This window comes from Arabidopsis lyrata (assembly GCF_000004255.2).
Source record: "Arabidopsis lyrata subsp. lyrata unplaced genomic scaffold ARALYscaffold_6, whole genome shotgun sequence".
Classification (NCBI taxonomy): domain Eukaryota; kingdom Viridiplantae; phylum Streptophyta; class Magnoliopsida; order Brassicales; family Brassicaceae; genus Arabidopsis; species Arabidopsis lyrata.
In genome coordinates, this window is record NW_003302550.1 from 12,112,700 (window position 1) to 12,127,462 (window position 14,763).

The window sequence follows — 14,763 nt, forward strand, 5'->3', positions numbered from 1 at the left end:
CTCTTTACACCACAAGAACTCATCGTAAACAAACAAACATCTATATCTAGAAATTTTCTTTTTGGATATCATCTTCGTACGTTTTCCTTTTTTTAGCATGACATGTATTAATTCAATATATATATATATATATATATAATATAGATTTATTTTAACAAAATGACGATATAACAAAAACGGTTACAAAGACAAATACTTCGCTTGTATCACTTTAAGTTATGTTTTAGGATTTTTTATTTATTTCAACTTAAATGATGTTTTCAAGTTTTTATGAAAACATTTAAATTTGTTGATATTTTGACAATTTATATTCAGCATTATGTTTTCCTATTTGGTTGAATTAATTTTAGTTAATAATGTTTTATATAAGAAAAAGTTAAATTTCATGAAATTTATGTAATTTAATGTGATACTCATACGGAGGCATCGAGCATAAAAAGAAGAATGTTAGAATAGATAAAAGAAACTACATTGTTTAAATTTTAAAACTTTCACTTAAAAGATATAGCCGGAAAACGCAAAAAAAAAACTAGAGAACAATTTTTCTTGTTTATTTGCAAATTTACCATGTGACAGTGACAGACGAAAGAAAATACAAACTGAATGCATGTTTTTGATTATAAGATATTTGGAAAATTATTAGTTTTACAAACTTCAAAAGTAGGAATCAGTGATTGAATTATGTGTAAAATGTTTCTTTAGCAACAAAAAAAAAAAAATGTGTAAAATGTTTAAAATCCCGTGACTGGGGGCACATACGCAAATAAATGGAAACAAAGGTCCTTGTTACAAAAGAAAAAAATACAGAGTTCAGTGGACGATAGCACCGTACCGTTTCGGTAGTGAATTTAATTTGTTTTGTCGGAGCGTAACATGTGCATCGGATTTACAAATAGCCCCCACCACTTTCTTCCTTCTTCTCTCCTATCCATTAGTTTCAAACCGATAAATTGTGACATTTTCTTGGTTAGTCAAAGAGTTTATTATTTTCGGCAAGGAAACGAGAGAATAACCTTCTTCTTTTTCTACAATTACTAAATTTGAAAAGAATGATTAAAATTAAGAGATCTATATTCATGTGCAGGATCTATTGGTGCAGAAAATAAATTGAATTTTAATAGTTTGGATTTTTATTTGTCACTCTTTGACAAAATAGTGTTTGTATATTAATTGATATCCTTGATTACTTCAGACTCAATCAATAGAATGATAGTATTAGTATGTGTTGAAAACATGAAATATCTTAAAAGAATGTTTTAAATCCAAATTACATGATTACCACTTCCGTAATTATCGCTCATGATTTTATTTTGCTTCCTGGAAATCATTAGATAGATTGGTACGTGTAGGGAATAAAAAATCATAGATAAATAATACAATTCAATATATCAATTGAGTAAATAATACTTTCCAATGCGTGATTTAGAAAATACCAAAAAGACAAATAATGAAAGAAAAAAAATATAAAGATAGAATCATAATTTGTATTTATGGTTACCTCTTTTGTATGTTGATGTGTGTTTCAAGTATGAACCAAAATCTAGTAAAAAAAAAAGATGGTCTCTCATTGTCTTATGAGAGTTAAATTAATTATGATTAGTTTTCTTAAATCAAAGATTAGTATAATTATAACTTTATAGTATAATTAATTAATCAAGAAAATCGAGATTCTAAACGTGAATCCAGCCATGAAAACTCTTTTTTAAAACAGTCTTCTTCACTCACTGCACTTCTCTGCTCTGTCTCTTTCTTCTTCTTCTTCTTCTTCTTCTTTCTCATTAAAAGCTGAACACAAAGATCAATTCTTTCACTAACACATTGCCAGTTTCTGCATTTGTTTTATATCCTTTTTTCTAAAGTCTGTTCCTTTTTTTCTACTTTTAACCATTCTTTCTCCATTCCCAGTTCTTAGAAGCAATGAGGAAGCTTTTCTTGTTAGGGTTTGTAGTTGCAGGAATGATTCTGGTGACTGAAGCAAAAGGGTATTTTGAGTTCAATGTCACTGAGTTAGATCACATTGAAGAATTAGAGTTTGGTTTCTCCAAATTTAGTTCCAATTTCAATCCATTAATGGTTGGTCTCACACTTATCAGAGGAGCTGGTTCCAAAGGAGCTGGTACTGTCTTTCTCTATCTCTCTCTGCTTTTTACTTCAACAAAAAATGATTTTTGTTTGTTTGTTTATCATATATTAGTGCCACACTATCACTCATGTGTTGCTTTCTGATTTTGGAACGTGAGGTACATTGTGTTATGTGCATCTGAAATGTGAATTTTATGTCACTGGAAAAAAATGTAAAAACAGAACAGTGTTTGAATCTAAGATCTGTGTGTCTTAATTACAGTTTGTTTGGATGGAACATTGCCTGGATATCACTTACATCGTGGACATGGATCTGGAGACAATAGCTGGCTCATTCAATTAGAGGTTAGCAAAAGAATATAAATGAAGTTTCTGTTTTTAATATTGTTTTGTTACTGAAAATTTGAATGTGTGTTGAAATTGGGAATGTGGAAAGGGAGGAGGATGGTGTGACAACATAAGGAACTGTGTATACCGAAAGAAGTCGCGTCGTGGTTCCTCTAACTATATGGAGAAACAGATACAGTTTACAGGAATACTTAGTAATAAAGTTCAAGAAAATCCAGGTCTTTTTCTTTAGGCTTTTTTTAGTAATGATCTTGAAGAAACAATAGCTCATTCATTTACATTTGCAGATTTTTTTAACTGGAATAGAGTTAAGCTTCGTTATTGCGATGGTGGTTCCTTCAGTGGAGATAGTCAGAACAAGGTTCTCATTGATACCGATGAATCTAGAGATCATACATTTCACTTTCTTGATTCTATGCTTTCTCTGTTTTGGGGTTTGAGTTGTTGTTTCTTTTCATTCTCTTAAACATGTAATGTTTCAGGCTGCAGGGCTTCAGTTTAGAGGAGAGAAGATATGGAGAGCCGCAATGGACGATTTGAAAGCAAAGGGAATGCGAAATGCGAAACAGGTGTTTTATCTTTGTCCTTCTCTTGCTAATAGTCTTTTCTATACATTGATGAAACAGTTTTTTAAATTTGTTTAATACTCTTTCAGGCACTTCTATCTGGATGCTCTGCAGGCGGGCTAGCAGTGATTTTACGCTGTGACGAATTCAGAAACTTGTTTTCAGGAAATACCAGAGTCAAATGCTTAAGTGATGCAGGCTTGTTCTTGGACACGTAAGTTAGTTCATATGAATCTTTCCTCTTTTTTTTTTTTATTGCTAAAAATCAGTTGATTATCTGTTACTAAATCGCTTGTTTTCTGTGATTAAAGGCCCGATGTATCCGGTGGCCACACGATAAGGAACCTATATAACGGCGTTGTGCAGTTGCAGGTGTGATATTGTTTACCAATCTTCATATTATAAACTTTATAAATTAAAAAAATTTTAATTTAACATTTTGATGTTATGGTAATGAATCAGGGAGTGAAGAACAATTTGCCACATTTATGCACTAACCATCTCAATCCAACCTCTGTAAGCTCTTCTTCTTTTAGTCTAATCGATTCTTTTTTGTATATATTATCGCAAAAGCGAACCCGTAAACTCTGTATGTTTCAATTGGGGACAGTGTTTCTTCCCTCAAAACTTGATCAGTCAGATGAAAACTCCTCTTTTTATTGTCAATGCAGCTTATGATATTTGGCAGGTATAACTTTCTTCTCTAGAAATTAACTCCATGCATGTTTTATGCTAATAGAGATTGTTAAAAGTAACCATTTTGGTTTGTTTTAACAGATTCAAAGTAGTATCGCTCCGCCAAGTGCAGATCCTAGTGGTTATTGGCATGAATGCAGATTAAACCATGGAAGATGCACCCCAGCACAGATCCGGTTCTTGCAAGGTCGAAAGAACCTGAAAAATTCCAAATGTTTAGAAGTTATCATTTTCAAAATGACTCAACCTCATTATTATCTTATGATGTTGTCCTATCTAACAGGGTTTAGAAATCAAATGTTGAGAGCTGTGAGGGGTTTTTCGAATTTGAAAAAGAACGGTTTGTTTATCAATTCTTGTTTTGCTCATTGCCAAACCGAAAGACAAGACACTTGGTTCGCCGATGATTCTCCTGTTATCCACAAAATGGTAACCACTTCATCTTCACAACAATTTATGTGTTTACATTTACCAACAATAGAGGCATAAGTAGAATTTTGAAATAATCAATTTCTTAACGTTTTAAAATTGCGATTTAGGCTGTTGCGATAGCGGTTGGAGATTGGTATTTTGATAGAGCTGAAGTGAAGCTAATAGATTGTCCATATCCGTGTGATAGGAGTTGCCACAATCTGGTCTTCAGATGAATGATCTCATTTATTTTTTCCTATACGAAGTAGAAGTGAACAAAAAGTTTCAATTCTTTTATGTATCAGTGATCTTGTTGTATTGTATCCTTTTGTACGTACCAATCTTCATTGGAAAATAGTTTTCCTAAAGAGATTGGATATAATGAAGAAAGGCTTTTGTTTTTCTTCAACAATTGTGTTTGTAACAAATTTCATAACTAATATTTTTGGGTCGATATAAAAGTGTATGGAAAAAAAAACTTTGAAATTTTTTTTGTAACCTCATTGACATTGGTTTAAACAATACAATCCTTTGGTGTCTGATCATCAAAATGGCATGATCATAAAATTATTGGATAATGAATTGTTGTGTCTCCTCACATGTTAGAATATGTATATTTCCATTTTTATCCTTTGATGTAATCCCTAGTACTCTTTGTAACTCTATATATCGTATGGAATATTTTGTAAAAATATAAAAAAGTGTATGGAATAAAACACATTGAAAAATATTTTGTAAACCCATTGACATTGTTTGAACTTTCCAGGCAAGTCCGAAAATGCTTCTTAAAAAAAAAGGTTAGTCCCATATAGGAATTTATAATCTAGTGATTTGTACTAATGTTGTCCTCGTATTATTACCAGATACAACTCCGAAGAAAGAATGGTCCAAATCAATCAAACAATTTAAGAGTTAATAACCTCAACAAATAAAAGTTCTAATTGGTAAAATTTAAAATTGTGGAAATCTAGTGGGATAAGAGAAACTTATTTTTTTTTTCTTTTCAATATTATCATTAAATTCTAACTGGGGTTTGGCTTTTGGACCTTCACCAAAAACACGGTTACAAAACCAAGAGATTATGCCGGTTACAACACCGAAAATAAGTTGGAAATTACTTAAACAATACAATCCTTTGGTTTTTGATCATCAAAATGGCATGATCATAAAATGACATTGCACAAAAAAAATTTAAGTGGTTCCCGTTTAATTTTTAAATCATAAAATAAATTGTATACCAATTAAATAGTTTTGATGTTATTTTTATTTTCATAGAATACAATAAAATTGTCTTTATACACTATGTTTAAATATATATTCCCTCCGTTTTAAAATATAAGGCGTTTTAGCTAAAAGCACGCTGATTAAGAAGATATACTTTTTAAAAGTTCAGCCAATCATAAAAGAGACTGCATAATAAAAATAATCATAAAATATTAAAATAATATATAACTTACATAGAAACTTGAAAACGACTTATATTTTGAAACAAAAAAGTTTCTCCAAAACACCTTATATTTTGAAACGGAGGGAGTATTATTTTAATTAGTATTAATTAAGGTAAATACAATTTAGATTGATTTCAGTTACAATTTCTTTCAATATCACCAAACAAAACTAGGTCTAGTCCAAGTGAGTGGGATAAGAGTGCAGAAGCCCAAGACCCATAGATATTTTAAAAATCTCATAAATATGGTTTTTCTTTTAAAGATATCCCGAAGTTCAAGTGTACTCTAGCGACTAGGGTTCTTAAAAACATTGGACCGGTTCTAAACATAAACATAACCAATTTCTAAGAGCATCTCTAATGGAAAGTTTATGTGATAATATTTGTGGGCTAATTATGCAGAGAGTCGGCTCTCTTAAAAGAGATTTGGGAATCAGAGAGAACCGCACACGTGGCAGTTGATGATTGGTTGATTAAATTTACAAAAAAAAATCCTCTTGTGTTTTTTTTTTCTTCGGGAAGCCGTCCAACCTCCGATTCTCGCTTCGTAACCAGAAGCGACCGGAATCGTGATGGAAGCGCTCGATTCGGACTTGGAAGCGCAACATTCTTCTTCTTCTTCCCCGCCTAGTTTTTTATTGGTGAGTGAATGTGATTTCTTGCCTCTTCCAAATCATATAAATTCTCCTAAACTCATGAAGAAAAATATCGAATGCCCATGATTCATTGGATTCCTCTTTTCAAGTTGTCCTCGGTTGTTTCAGTTTTAGATCTAAATATCTAATCGAAGACTCTTCTTCTCAAGTCGTCTCCGACGAACTACCACAAGCCATATTTGGGCTTTACTTTTTTTTATTCTTTTAAACCCAATTTTGTTTAGAGATAATTGGGTGAGAGACGCTACTTTTTGGGTTATTTAAATTTTTGGTATTAGGCCATATGACTCAAGACAATGATAATAATTAGCTATCATTTTTCCCGATTTTAGCCCCATGCTCCTCTCTCATTCTCATGGCCCCACGTAGATATGTCAATTAGGGCCAAAGCCCGCGGGGTAGCCCGGTCCAGCCTTGAAAAATAGCGGGCTCAGACTTCAAAATATATGTCCAGAAAAAATCGGGCCTTTCGGGTAAAGCCCGTTCGAGCTAAAGGGTTTTTTGGGCTTAGCCCAGCCGGGCTCGGGGTAGCCCGAAAAGCCCTCTAAAAAATATTTTGACCTTTTTTGTTAATATTTTCGTTTAATTGTAAGATTTGTTGTAAAAAAATTTTTTGATAGAGTTGGAAACCCTAAACTTAGTTTTTTTGTTGTGTATTACTATAAATCGGAAAAGCAAATATTAGCTCTACTAGCTAATTTGAATTATTTTGATTTTATATTTTATCTTGTATAAGTTTAAACAATTTATTTGATTTTAACTCTTTTTTTAAAAAACTAAATTAGCGTTAGTGGTTATTTAAATTTTGATTGGCTTGTTTAGTATATATATTATTTTTAAGAGATATTAGAAATTATAAGTTTATTTTTTGTTGTCGGAAGAAAAGCCCAAAAAAGCCCGGAAAAGCCATGTAGCCTGTTAGGTCCGGGCCGGGCTTTAAAATATAGGCTCGGAATTTTTACGGACCGGGCCGGACCGGATGGGGCCCCACACACCTCTCTTATTCTCATGTTCATCTCTCTCTCAACTCTGTTCTAATTCATTCAAACTGAAAAGAAAAAAAAGTGTTGTGTTTATTATTCACACCGCCATTGTTTATTCATCGGAAAAGATAACTTTCACGATACAAATAAGAATCTAAAATATTTTTTGGATCTTCACAAATAGATCTACAAAGTATAGATGCAGATCTTATGTTCATATCTCTCTCAACTCTATTCTAACAGCGTTGTGTTTATTATTCAAACCCCAACACCAAGCACACTGTGGTGATACCTTTATCGGAAATGTTGCGTTTGCTTAAAATACCTGTGCAAACTTTTGCTAGGGACGCAGCACCGGTGGTTGATGACACATACCTCGAAGGTAACATAGCCAATGTAATATAGAGCTCTACGTTTGCAAATAATGAGTCTTATCCAATTGTGAATATCCATGTATTAACTTGAATTGCTAAAAACATGAACATGTGGAGACAGAACAAGGTTGGTCTTGCTGGATGTGGATTACGAGGGGGATGAACAGTTAATGGACCCGCAAGAAAACTTATGAACATGAAAACACGAAAGTATAGATCTATGTAGATTTGTGAATGTCCAAACCGTATCTAAGAAAATAGGTAAAGACGTAAGTGGATCTGGGAAGAAGAAAAGACCAATATAGATAGCTAGAGTTTTTTTGCAAACAATGGAGAAACAGTAGATTTATTACCAACGACAATGACTAAGAGCACAAACAAAACAAGAAATTTTGGAGTGAAAAGGAAAAAGACTGGTTGTCTCGTAAATATTGCCAACTACTGCAACTATTTTTTCAACGTTGTCTCTGAAGCCCCTCACTAATATTGGTTTCCTAATTATTATCCCAAATAACGTCTCTACACAAATTCACTCTTTTGTTTATATGGCCACATTTTTATGTGCGTTATCCTTCTTTATTAAGACATCCAAAAATATTTTATTGTTAGCAATGCAATTTTTTACTTTTGATGACTATATTTATTATTCTACATGTTATGTATTTCGTTTGGTTTAAAATTTTCTGAATTATGATACATATCCAATGTTTAGTGTAGAGTAAATCCATTCAATAAATATATATATTATATGTAGTACGCGTTTCCTCATATTTTCAAAAAACTTGTTTTCTTGTTTCCAAACGCTTATGCATATCCGCTTCTAATGCAGCTTAGTTCAGAAAATACAAGCTTCCCAAATATATATTATATGTCGTTTAGGATATAATGAAAGTGGAGAAGGCTTTAGACATGAATGAAGGTAAATAATATGACAAGTACACCCTGTTTTAGAAATCGAGATATGCATCAACAACAACAGAAAGCTCATTTGGTTGAACATATATGGCAAAAATTTGGCACGAATCAAAATTACAAGGGTTAGCTGATTTTTCAGCCCTATACAAATTGCAATCTCAGCTTTTCACCCCAAACTTTTTGCTTCTGAAAAAACCAACACAAAAAAATTTATTCTCAAAATAACTACATGTACTTTCAAATTCATCCTTAAAACTACGCCTCCAATTGAACCGGCCAATAAATCGGTACCACATAACCCGGTTTGATTTAATTCAAATTTAACCAAATTTAAACCCGATTTTGACCCGAATCTTCTTCTTCTTCTTCACCCGATTTTGACCCGATTTTTTTTTTCTTCTTCCTCTTCATTTCCAGAACGACCAATAATCCCAAAACCCATCACAATCAAATTTGCAAGTATTCTCTGAGCCTGTGAAATAAAGAAATGATAATATTAGAGTTAATGCAACATTATAAGCACGAATCAAGAATGAATTTGAAAACAATGAAACATGTCCAAAGTCAATCCTCTTCAAAATGGATCAAGTAAAAGCCTTTAAACACTACTATATGAGAAGAACGGATTCGATCTATCGCCAACAATTCAACATTTAGACATCTTTGCTTGAATGATCAAATCTAGAAAGATCAAATGTGAACCGGAAAATTTTGTTTCTTTCAATTAAAAAAAATGTTCTAATCTAATCAGTGCAAATACAACCTAATACTAATATGGATGGATTTCAAATCAATCATACAACGACGACAAAAGCCTGCAGCAATAAAAGATCCTAAATAAGAAAATCAATAGCAAAGTGTGTCAAGAGGATCTCCAAATGAAGCAACAAGCTGAATAATTCGGTACCCAATTCACAGAACCCATCAACGAAAATAAGTCTAACAAATGATCCCAAAGAATGCTAAAATTAATCATTTTATCAAAGGACAAAGAGTCACCACTCAAGAAAAAACGAAAAGAGGAAACACCCACCGTGCCTGCCGATTAATTGATCAATTAAATCTTGATAAGATGCTTATCTCGCCAGGCACAATTTGTCTCCGATCGAACTGGGAATGAATAGGAAGAAGAAGAAAAAAAATTCTGATCAAAATCGGGTGAAGAGGAAGAAGATTCGGGTCAAAATCAGGTTTAAATTTGGTTAAATTTGAATTAAATCAAACCGGGATATGTGGTTACCAGTTTATTGGCCGGTTCAATTGGAGGCGTAGTTTTAAGGATGAATCCGAAAGTACATGTAGTTACTTTGAGATTAAACTTTTTTGTGGTGATTTTTTCAGAAGCAAAAAGTTTGGGTTGGAAAGCTGAGATTGCAATTTGTATAGGGCTGAAAAATCAGTCAACCCAAATTACAATTAATCTTTATTCTGTTTTTTTTATATGCACATCTATGAAAATCATGTATGTTTAATATTGTATGAATTGTAATAATCATTAAGTTTTATAAAATAAAATTTTTAATAAATTTTTTTTTCATAAGAGAACCTCACTAGAGAACCTACCATTGGACTTTGAAAAATTTATAAAAAAAATGCAAAAGTTCTTATCTCACATTTTAAAAAAATTTATATTAAAATTTTTGAGAAAGTCTCATGGTAAGAGCTCTCTATTGAAAGAAACAAAACACGTAATCATTTTAAAAGTACTACAATGCATATATTGCTCGATTGTTTTCAACACAAATACTTGAGTTTATATAGTTAATTATCTTTTTGATTGATATCTTTCTTTTTTTTATATTTCTTAGAAGAACAACTAATTTTTTCTATTTAACATGTTTTATAAAAACATACACTCTCTTAGAAATCTTTCTACAAGTTTAAATTTTGTAGACAAATTGTGTTTGTTGTATTGTAAGTTAACCAAGAAAATTATTTATCAACTTTCACAAATAAAACTTTTAACGAATATTGCGGCCATTGTTTTTGCAAAAAATAGGGTGGGCATTTTAACCAAACTGAACCAACTGAACTTCAACCGATCCAAACTAAACTCAAGCTTAGCCTCAAACCATTCAGTTATCTTCCTTCTCAATTAACTCAAATGGATTTAAACCAAACCGAACCGATAATCCAATATGTTACTTTAATTAATTAATTAATTATATTAATAATATTGTAAATAACTAAATATATAATTCTTTTCATAGTTTATTTGAATTATTTAATTTAAACTTAAAACTTGAACATGTTGCTTAAGTTAATAATATATTTACATATTGATTTCTACTAATACTAATTTATTTTGTTATTATATGTTTTTTCAATGAAATTATTTAATTGGTTTTATATACTCCAACGTTTTTTCACTAATTTTTGTAATCTTAACTCAAAGTATGAGTGGATAATATTATAATGGATTAGCTAATAGTTTGAGTAAGTTTTTCTCTTAAATTTTTGATCTATATATGACACTGAGGGTGAGGAGTACGTAAGGTCATCAAATTTTTGAGGTTCTATAATCCCAACATTACCATCTATAAAATTGGTTTAGGACAAAAATTGTTTACGGATTGTGTGAGTTATGCATTGTTGAGTATGTTGGTTGAAAATGTATTTTAATACTAAGAGTAGTTGTTCTTTGCATGAGTAAATGATTAGATAGTTAAAAATTACATTTATCAAAATATAACATCAAATAAATCAAAATAAAAAAAAAAACCCGGAAAAAACACAGCGTAAAGCGGGTGATCAACTAGAAATAAGAACAATCAAAATAATTTGTTTTTAACAATTTTTAAAACAAACCCACGCATAACGTGGGTATTCATCTAGTGTTATAAATTTTACAACATTCATGAAATATTGATATACAACCTCGAGTTTTGAATATTAAGTCCCCATGACTGGTTAATAATGCAACTTTAGAATATTGTCTTGACACCGCCATCATCGTTGTCTTTATCACTAAACTCGTTTTTCTTGTTTACGTTATCGCTATCTCTATATTAAACGACAACGATCCTTTTGAAAAATCTCATACAAAAAAAAATCCTTTCATACATATTTTATATGTACATGCTCTTTACATTTATAGACAAGTTGAGAAATTTTAAAACAACAATGGTCGAATAAATACAATGGAGCTATAGTGATATTTTTGTGATTTGTAATATAGAAATGAAAGTCATGATTAAAGTAGGGCCTCAATTATTTGGCTCACATGCAAATTATGAGGTGTAAGGATAAAAAATGCCTTTTTTTTATAAGTCTTCAAAATATAAATGATCAACTCATAAAACGTTTGCTTTTGAAAATTCTAGAGAATCCTTTGTATTTATATTCTCATTCAACAATCAACAATGTATGTATATTAATTTTAATAGCCCGTTTCTGGCTTTGAATATCGATTTCTCTCTATCCATAAATAAATGTATAAATATATATAGAAATGATTATAATTAATATATATATATAGAGAGATTTCTAATACTAAAAATTGAAAATTTCTTAAAATACTATTGCAACTTTTGTTCGTAAGAACTAGAACTACTTATCCAAAATTGTTTTCGTCTATAAAAATATTTACATAAATATATTTGAACTTCATCGTTTTTATCAAAAAAATTTAGTTTTTATATTGTTAACAGCAAATAGGTTTTGGTCACAAATCTTGTTTTTTGGTCACAAACTAAAATAGTTGTGATATATGATTATTACATTTTCATGATAGTAATTGCGATCATTTTCTGCTATTTTTTAATTATAGTTTCTCCGATCCCTTTAATATATGGAATTGGTACGTATGAGAATTAATGTAAGAATATTAGTCACATGTGTAGATTTTAAACCATCTTTACAAAAATTGTATTTTCTTATCACTTTAGATGTAGATGCTCACCACACATTATATTACATTATATTACCACCATTCATTCTAATCATTTTCAAACTTTAATTGATTTGAAAGAAACATTAATGAATTGATTATAATTAAAAGATAGCATCATAATTAAATTTGAAGACTAGAGTCGGACCGAAAATATAGGTATTTCCTTATCATAAAGAGATCAAGAGAAGCCATATAAGCGTCTGTCTATCTAATGATAGCCGACACAATAAGTTACTTTTTCGTCTCGTAATTCTTTCTTTTTGGGTAAAATGTTAAATATTTGAAAAATAATAACGTTTTACATATGATCACTTGACATGTTGATTCCAAAGTACCAATGAACAATGTACAAAATAAAAAATGTCGAAGAAGATAGAAAAAAAAAACACAAGTACGGAAATGTATGATAAAAAATGAACAATACATATGATCACTATAGTATATATATCTCGCATTTTGGTTTTGGCTTACGAAAAACCATATAGTTGTTCACATCATTTTCATCAGGCTCGGTAACTCACATCCATATGTCTAGGTCTGGGCATTCGGATTTCAAATCGGATTCGGATCGGATATATTCGGATTCGGATAATTCGGGTATGAGAGTTTATTATCCGTTCGGATTTTATGATTTTTCAGTTCGGTTTCGGTTCGGATATATTCGGATTCGGATAATTTGGGTAGGAGAATTTATTATCCGTTCGGATTTTATGAGTCATCGGTTCGGTTTCGGTTCGGATAGGTGTCGGATTCGGATCGGTTTTCGGGAAAAAAAAACTTTAAAATAGTTCAATCTTAATAAAAATTTGTTTAATCTTACTAAAATTTGGTTAAATTTTGCTAAAATATGTATAATTTTAACAAATATAACTAAAATTTTTCCCAAATCTAGGATATTTAGGATATTTTTGTTATTTGCTATAAAATTACAACTAAATATAACTAATATTTTTGGATATATAATTTTTATTTCCGGTTTTCGGATATCCTTTCGGTTTTCGGTTCGGATCGGGTTCGGTTCGGGTAATTCGGATAGGAGAATTCATTATCCGTTCGGATTTTGTGACAATTCGGTTTGGGTTTGGTTCCGGATTTTTCGGATCGGTTTCGGATATGTTTTCAGATTTCGGGTTTTATGCCCAGGCCTACATATGTCCATGATCATGACCAAAAATCCATATTCCTACATGTAACATGGGATCATAATTTGTCCTTACTAAAATCGATAAATGTAAAATTGTTCGAGTTATTTATTTTTTTAAATAAAAACATTTGCTGGCTTTTCTTATCCCTTGCATGGCTTTTATTGACAATGTAAAAATAAGTAATTCGCTTAATTATTTGTATTTCACTTTTATTTTAGTTTTGAAATTGAGAAAACTAACTAATTATAATAATCAATGTATTAATACAAAATTTCTTTATGTTGAATATAGAATGGGATTTCTTCTTTAATTATACAGTACCATAAAAGATTCAATAGAATTTTAAAACAAATAAAAATAATTTTTTTGAATATTTTTGTTGTAATACCGATCAACGATGGTCATCGCCGGATTTTAATGATTGGTGTACCAGAATAAAATGTTCGTGATGTTGATCACATGTCATCATATAGTTGGTATATGTGGGCATGCAATATATTTAGTTCGTGTAGTTGATTGTACATTTCTAAACTTGGCATGTGTAGCCATGTATTTCGTTATACTTCGTGTAGCTCGGTATCTTTTTTCCTTATATCAACCCTATAGAAGTCAGCAACAAGGGGCCCTGCTTCTGCAAGCATAGAACTTTAATTTTGGTCCACCTCAAAGGAAAAAAAACAACTCAAAAGCTGCACTCGTGTGAAACATATTGGGATATTGTCAGAAGACTACACCACCTTCGAATTTCGTCGTTCACCATCTTACAAGGTCAAGGGTCCCTTCTTCTATACGCATGAATTATTTCTTGTTATGGCAAACGATGATCATAAACCGAAATTTAGGATCAATATGTGGAGCTTGTAATTGCTTATTACAGTATGTTAGTTTTCCTAGAAGTTAGAAGAAAAAAAATAGTGTATCAAAAAGATCAATGATATATACCAATAGACGATCAACTTAACCATTGGACTATCATCACTATGTGATCCTAAAATTTATTTGTTGTAAGTTGATCATAGTTGTAATATATCATTATTTTCTGATAAATTAAGGAATGAAAACTATTGCTGCAAAAAAAAAAAAGGTATGCAAACAATTAAACGAAAAAAAAAAAAATCAGATATAACTAAATAAATAAATTCAATTTTTCTTTGTTGTTGTTTAATTAGTTTAAAATTCTAGAAACCAGCACATCTAGAATTAATCTTCTTTCAAGCATTAAAACTTGAACTCACGAATATATTGGTC

General features: G+C 30.8%; 1 protein-coding gene and 1 long non-coding RNA gene across 2 annotated transcripts; one reads left to right on the forward strand and one right to left on the reverse strand.

Annotated features, from left to right (window-relative positions):
- Positions 1 to 1,431: 1,431 nt before the first annotated feature.
- LOC9310383 (pectin acetylesterase 10) lies at positions 1,432 to 4,512 on the forward strand. Its single transcript, XM_021020203.1, has 12 exons — positions 1,432 to 2,116; positions 2,345 to 2,427; positions 2,519 to 2,648; positions 2,718 to 2,791; positions 2,913 to 2,999; positions 3,086 to 3,210; positions 3,308 to 3,368; positions 3,459 to 3,512; positions 3,607 to 3,684; positions 3,774 to 3,879; positions 3,976 to 4,121; positions 4,232 to 4,512. The coding sequence occupies exons 1-12, from the start codon at positions 1,918 to 1,920 to the stop codon at positions 4,337 to 4,339; spliced, it is 1,251 nt and encodes a 416-aa protein (XP_020875862.1). The 5' UTR covers positions 1,432 to 1,917; the 3' UTR covers positions 4,340 to 4,512.
- Positions 4,513 to 8,537: 4,025 nt separating this feature from the next.
- On the reverse strand, positions 8,538 to 9,668 carry LOC110227727. Its single transcript, XR_002331417.1, has 2 exons — positions 9,512 to 9,668; positions 8,538 to 8,950 (listed from the first exon to the last, which is right to left on the reverse strand). It is a non-coding gene; the product is annotated as an uncharacterized LOC110227727 (long non-coding RNA).
- Between the last annotated feature and the right edge of the window lie 5,095 nt (positions 9,669 to 14,763).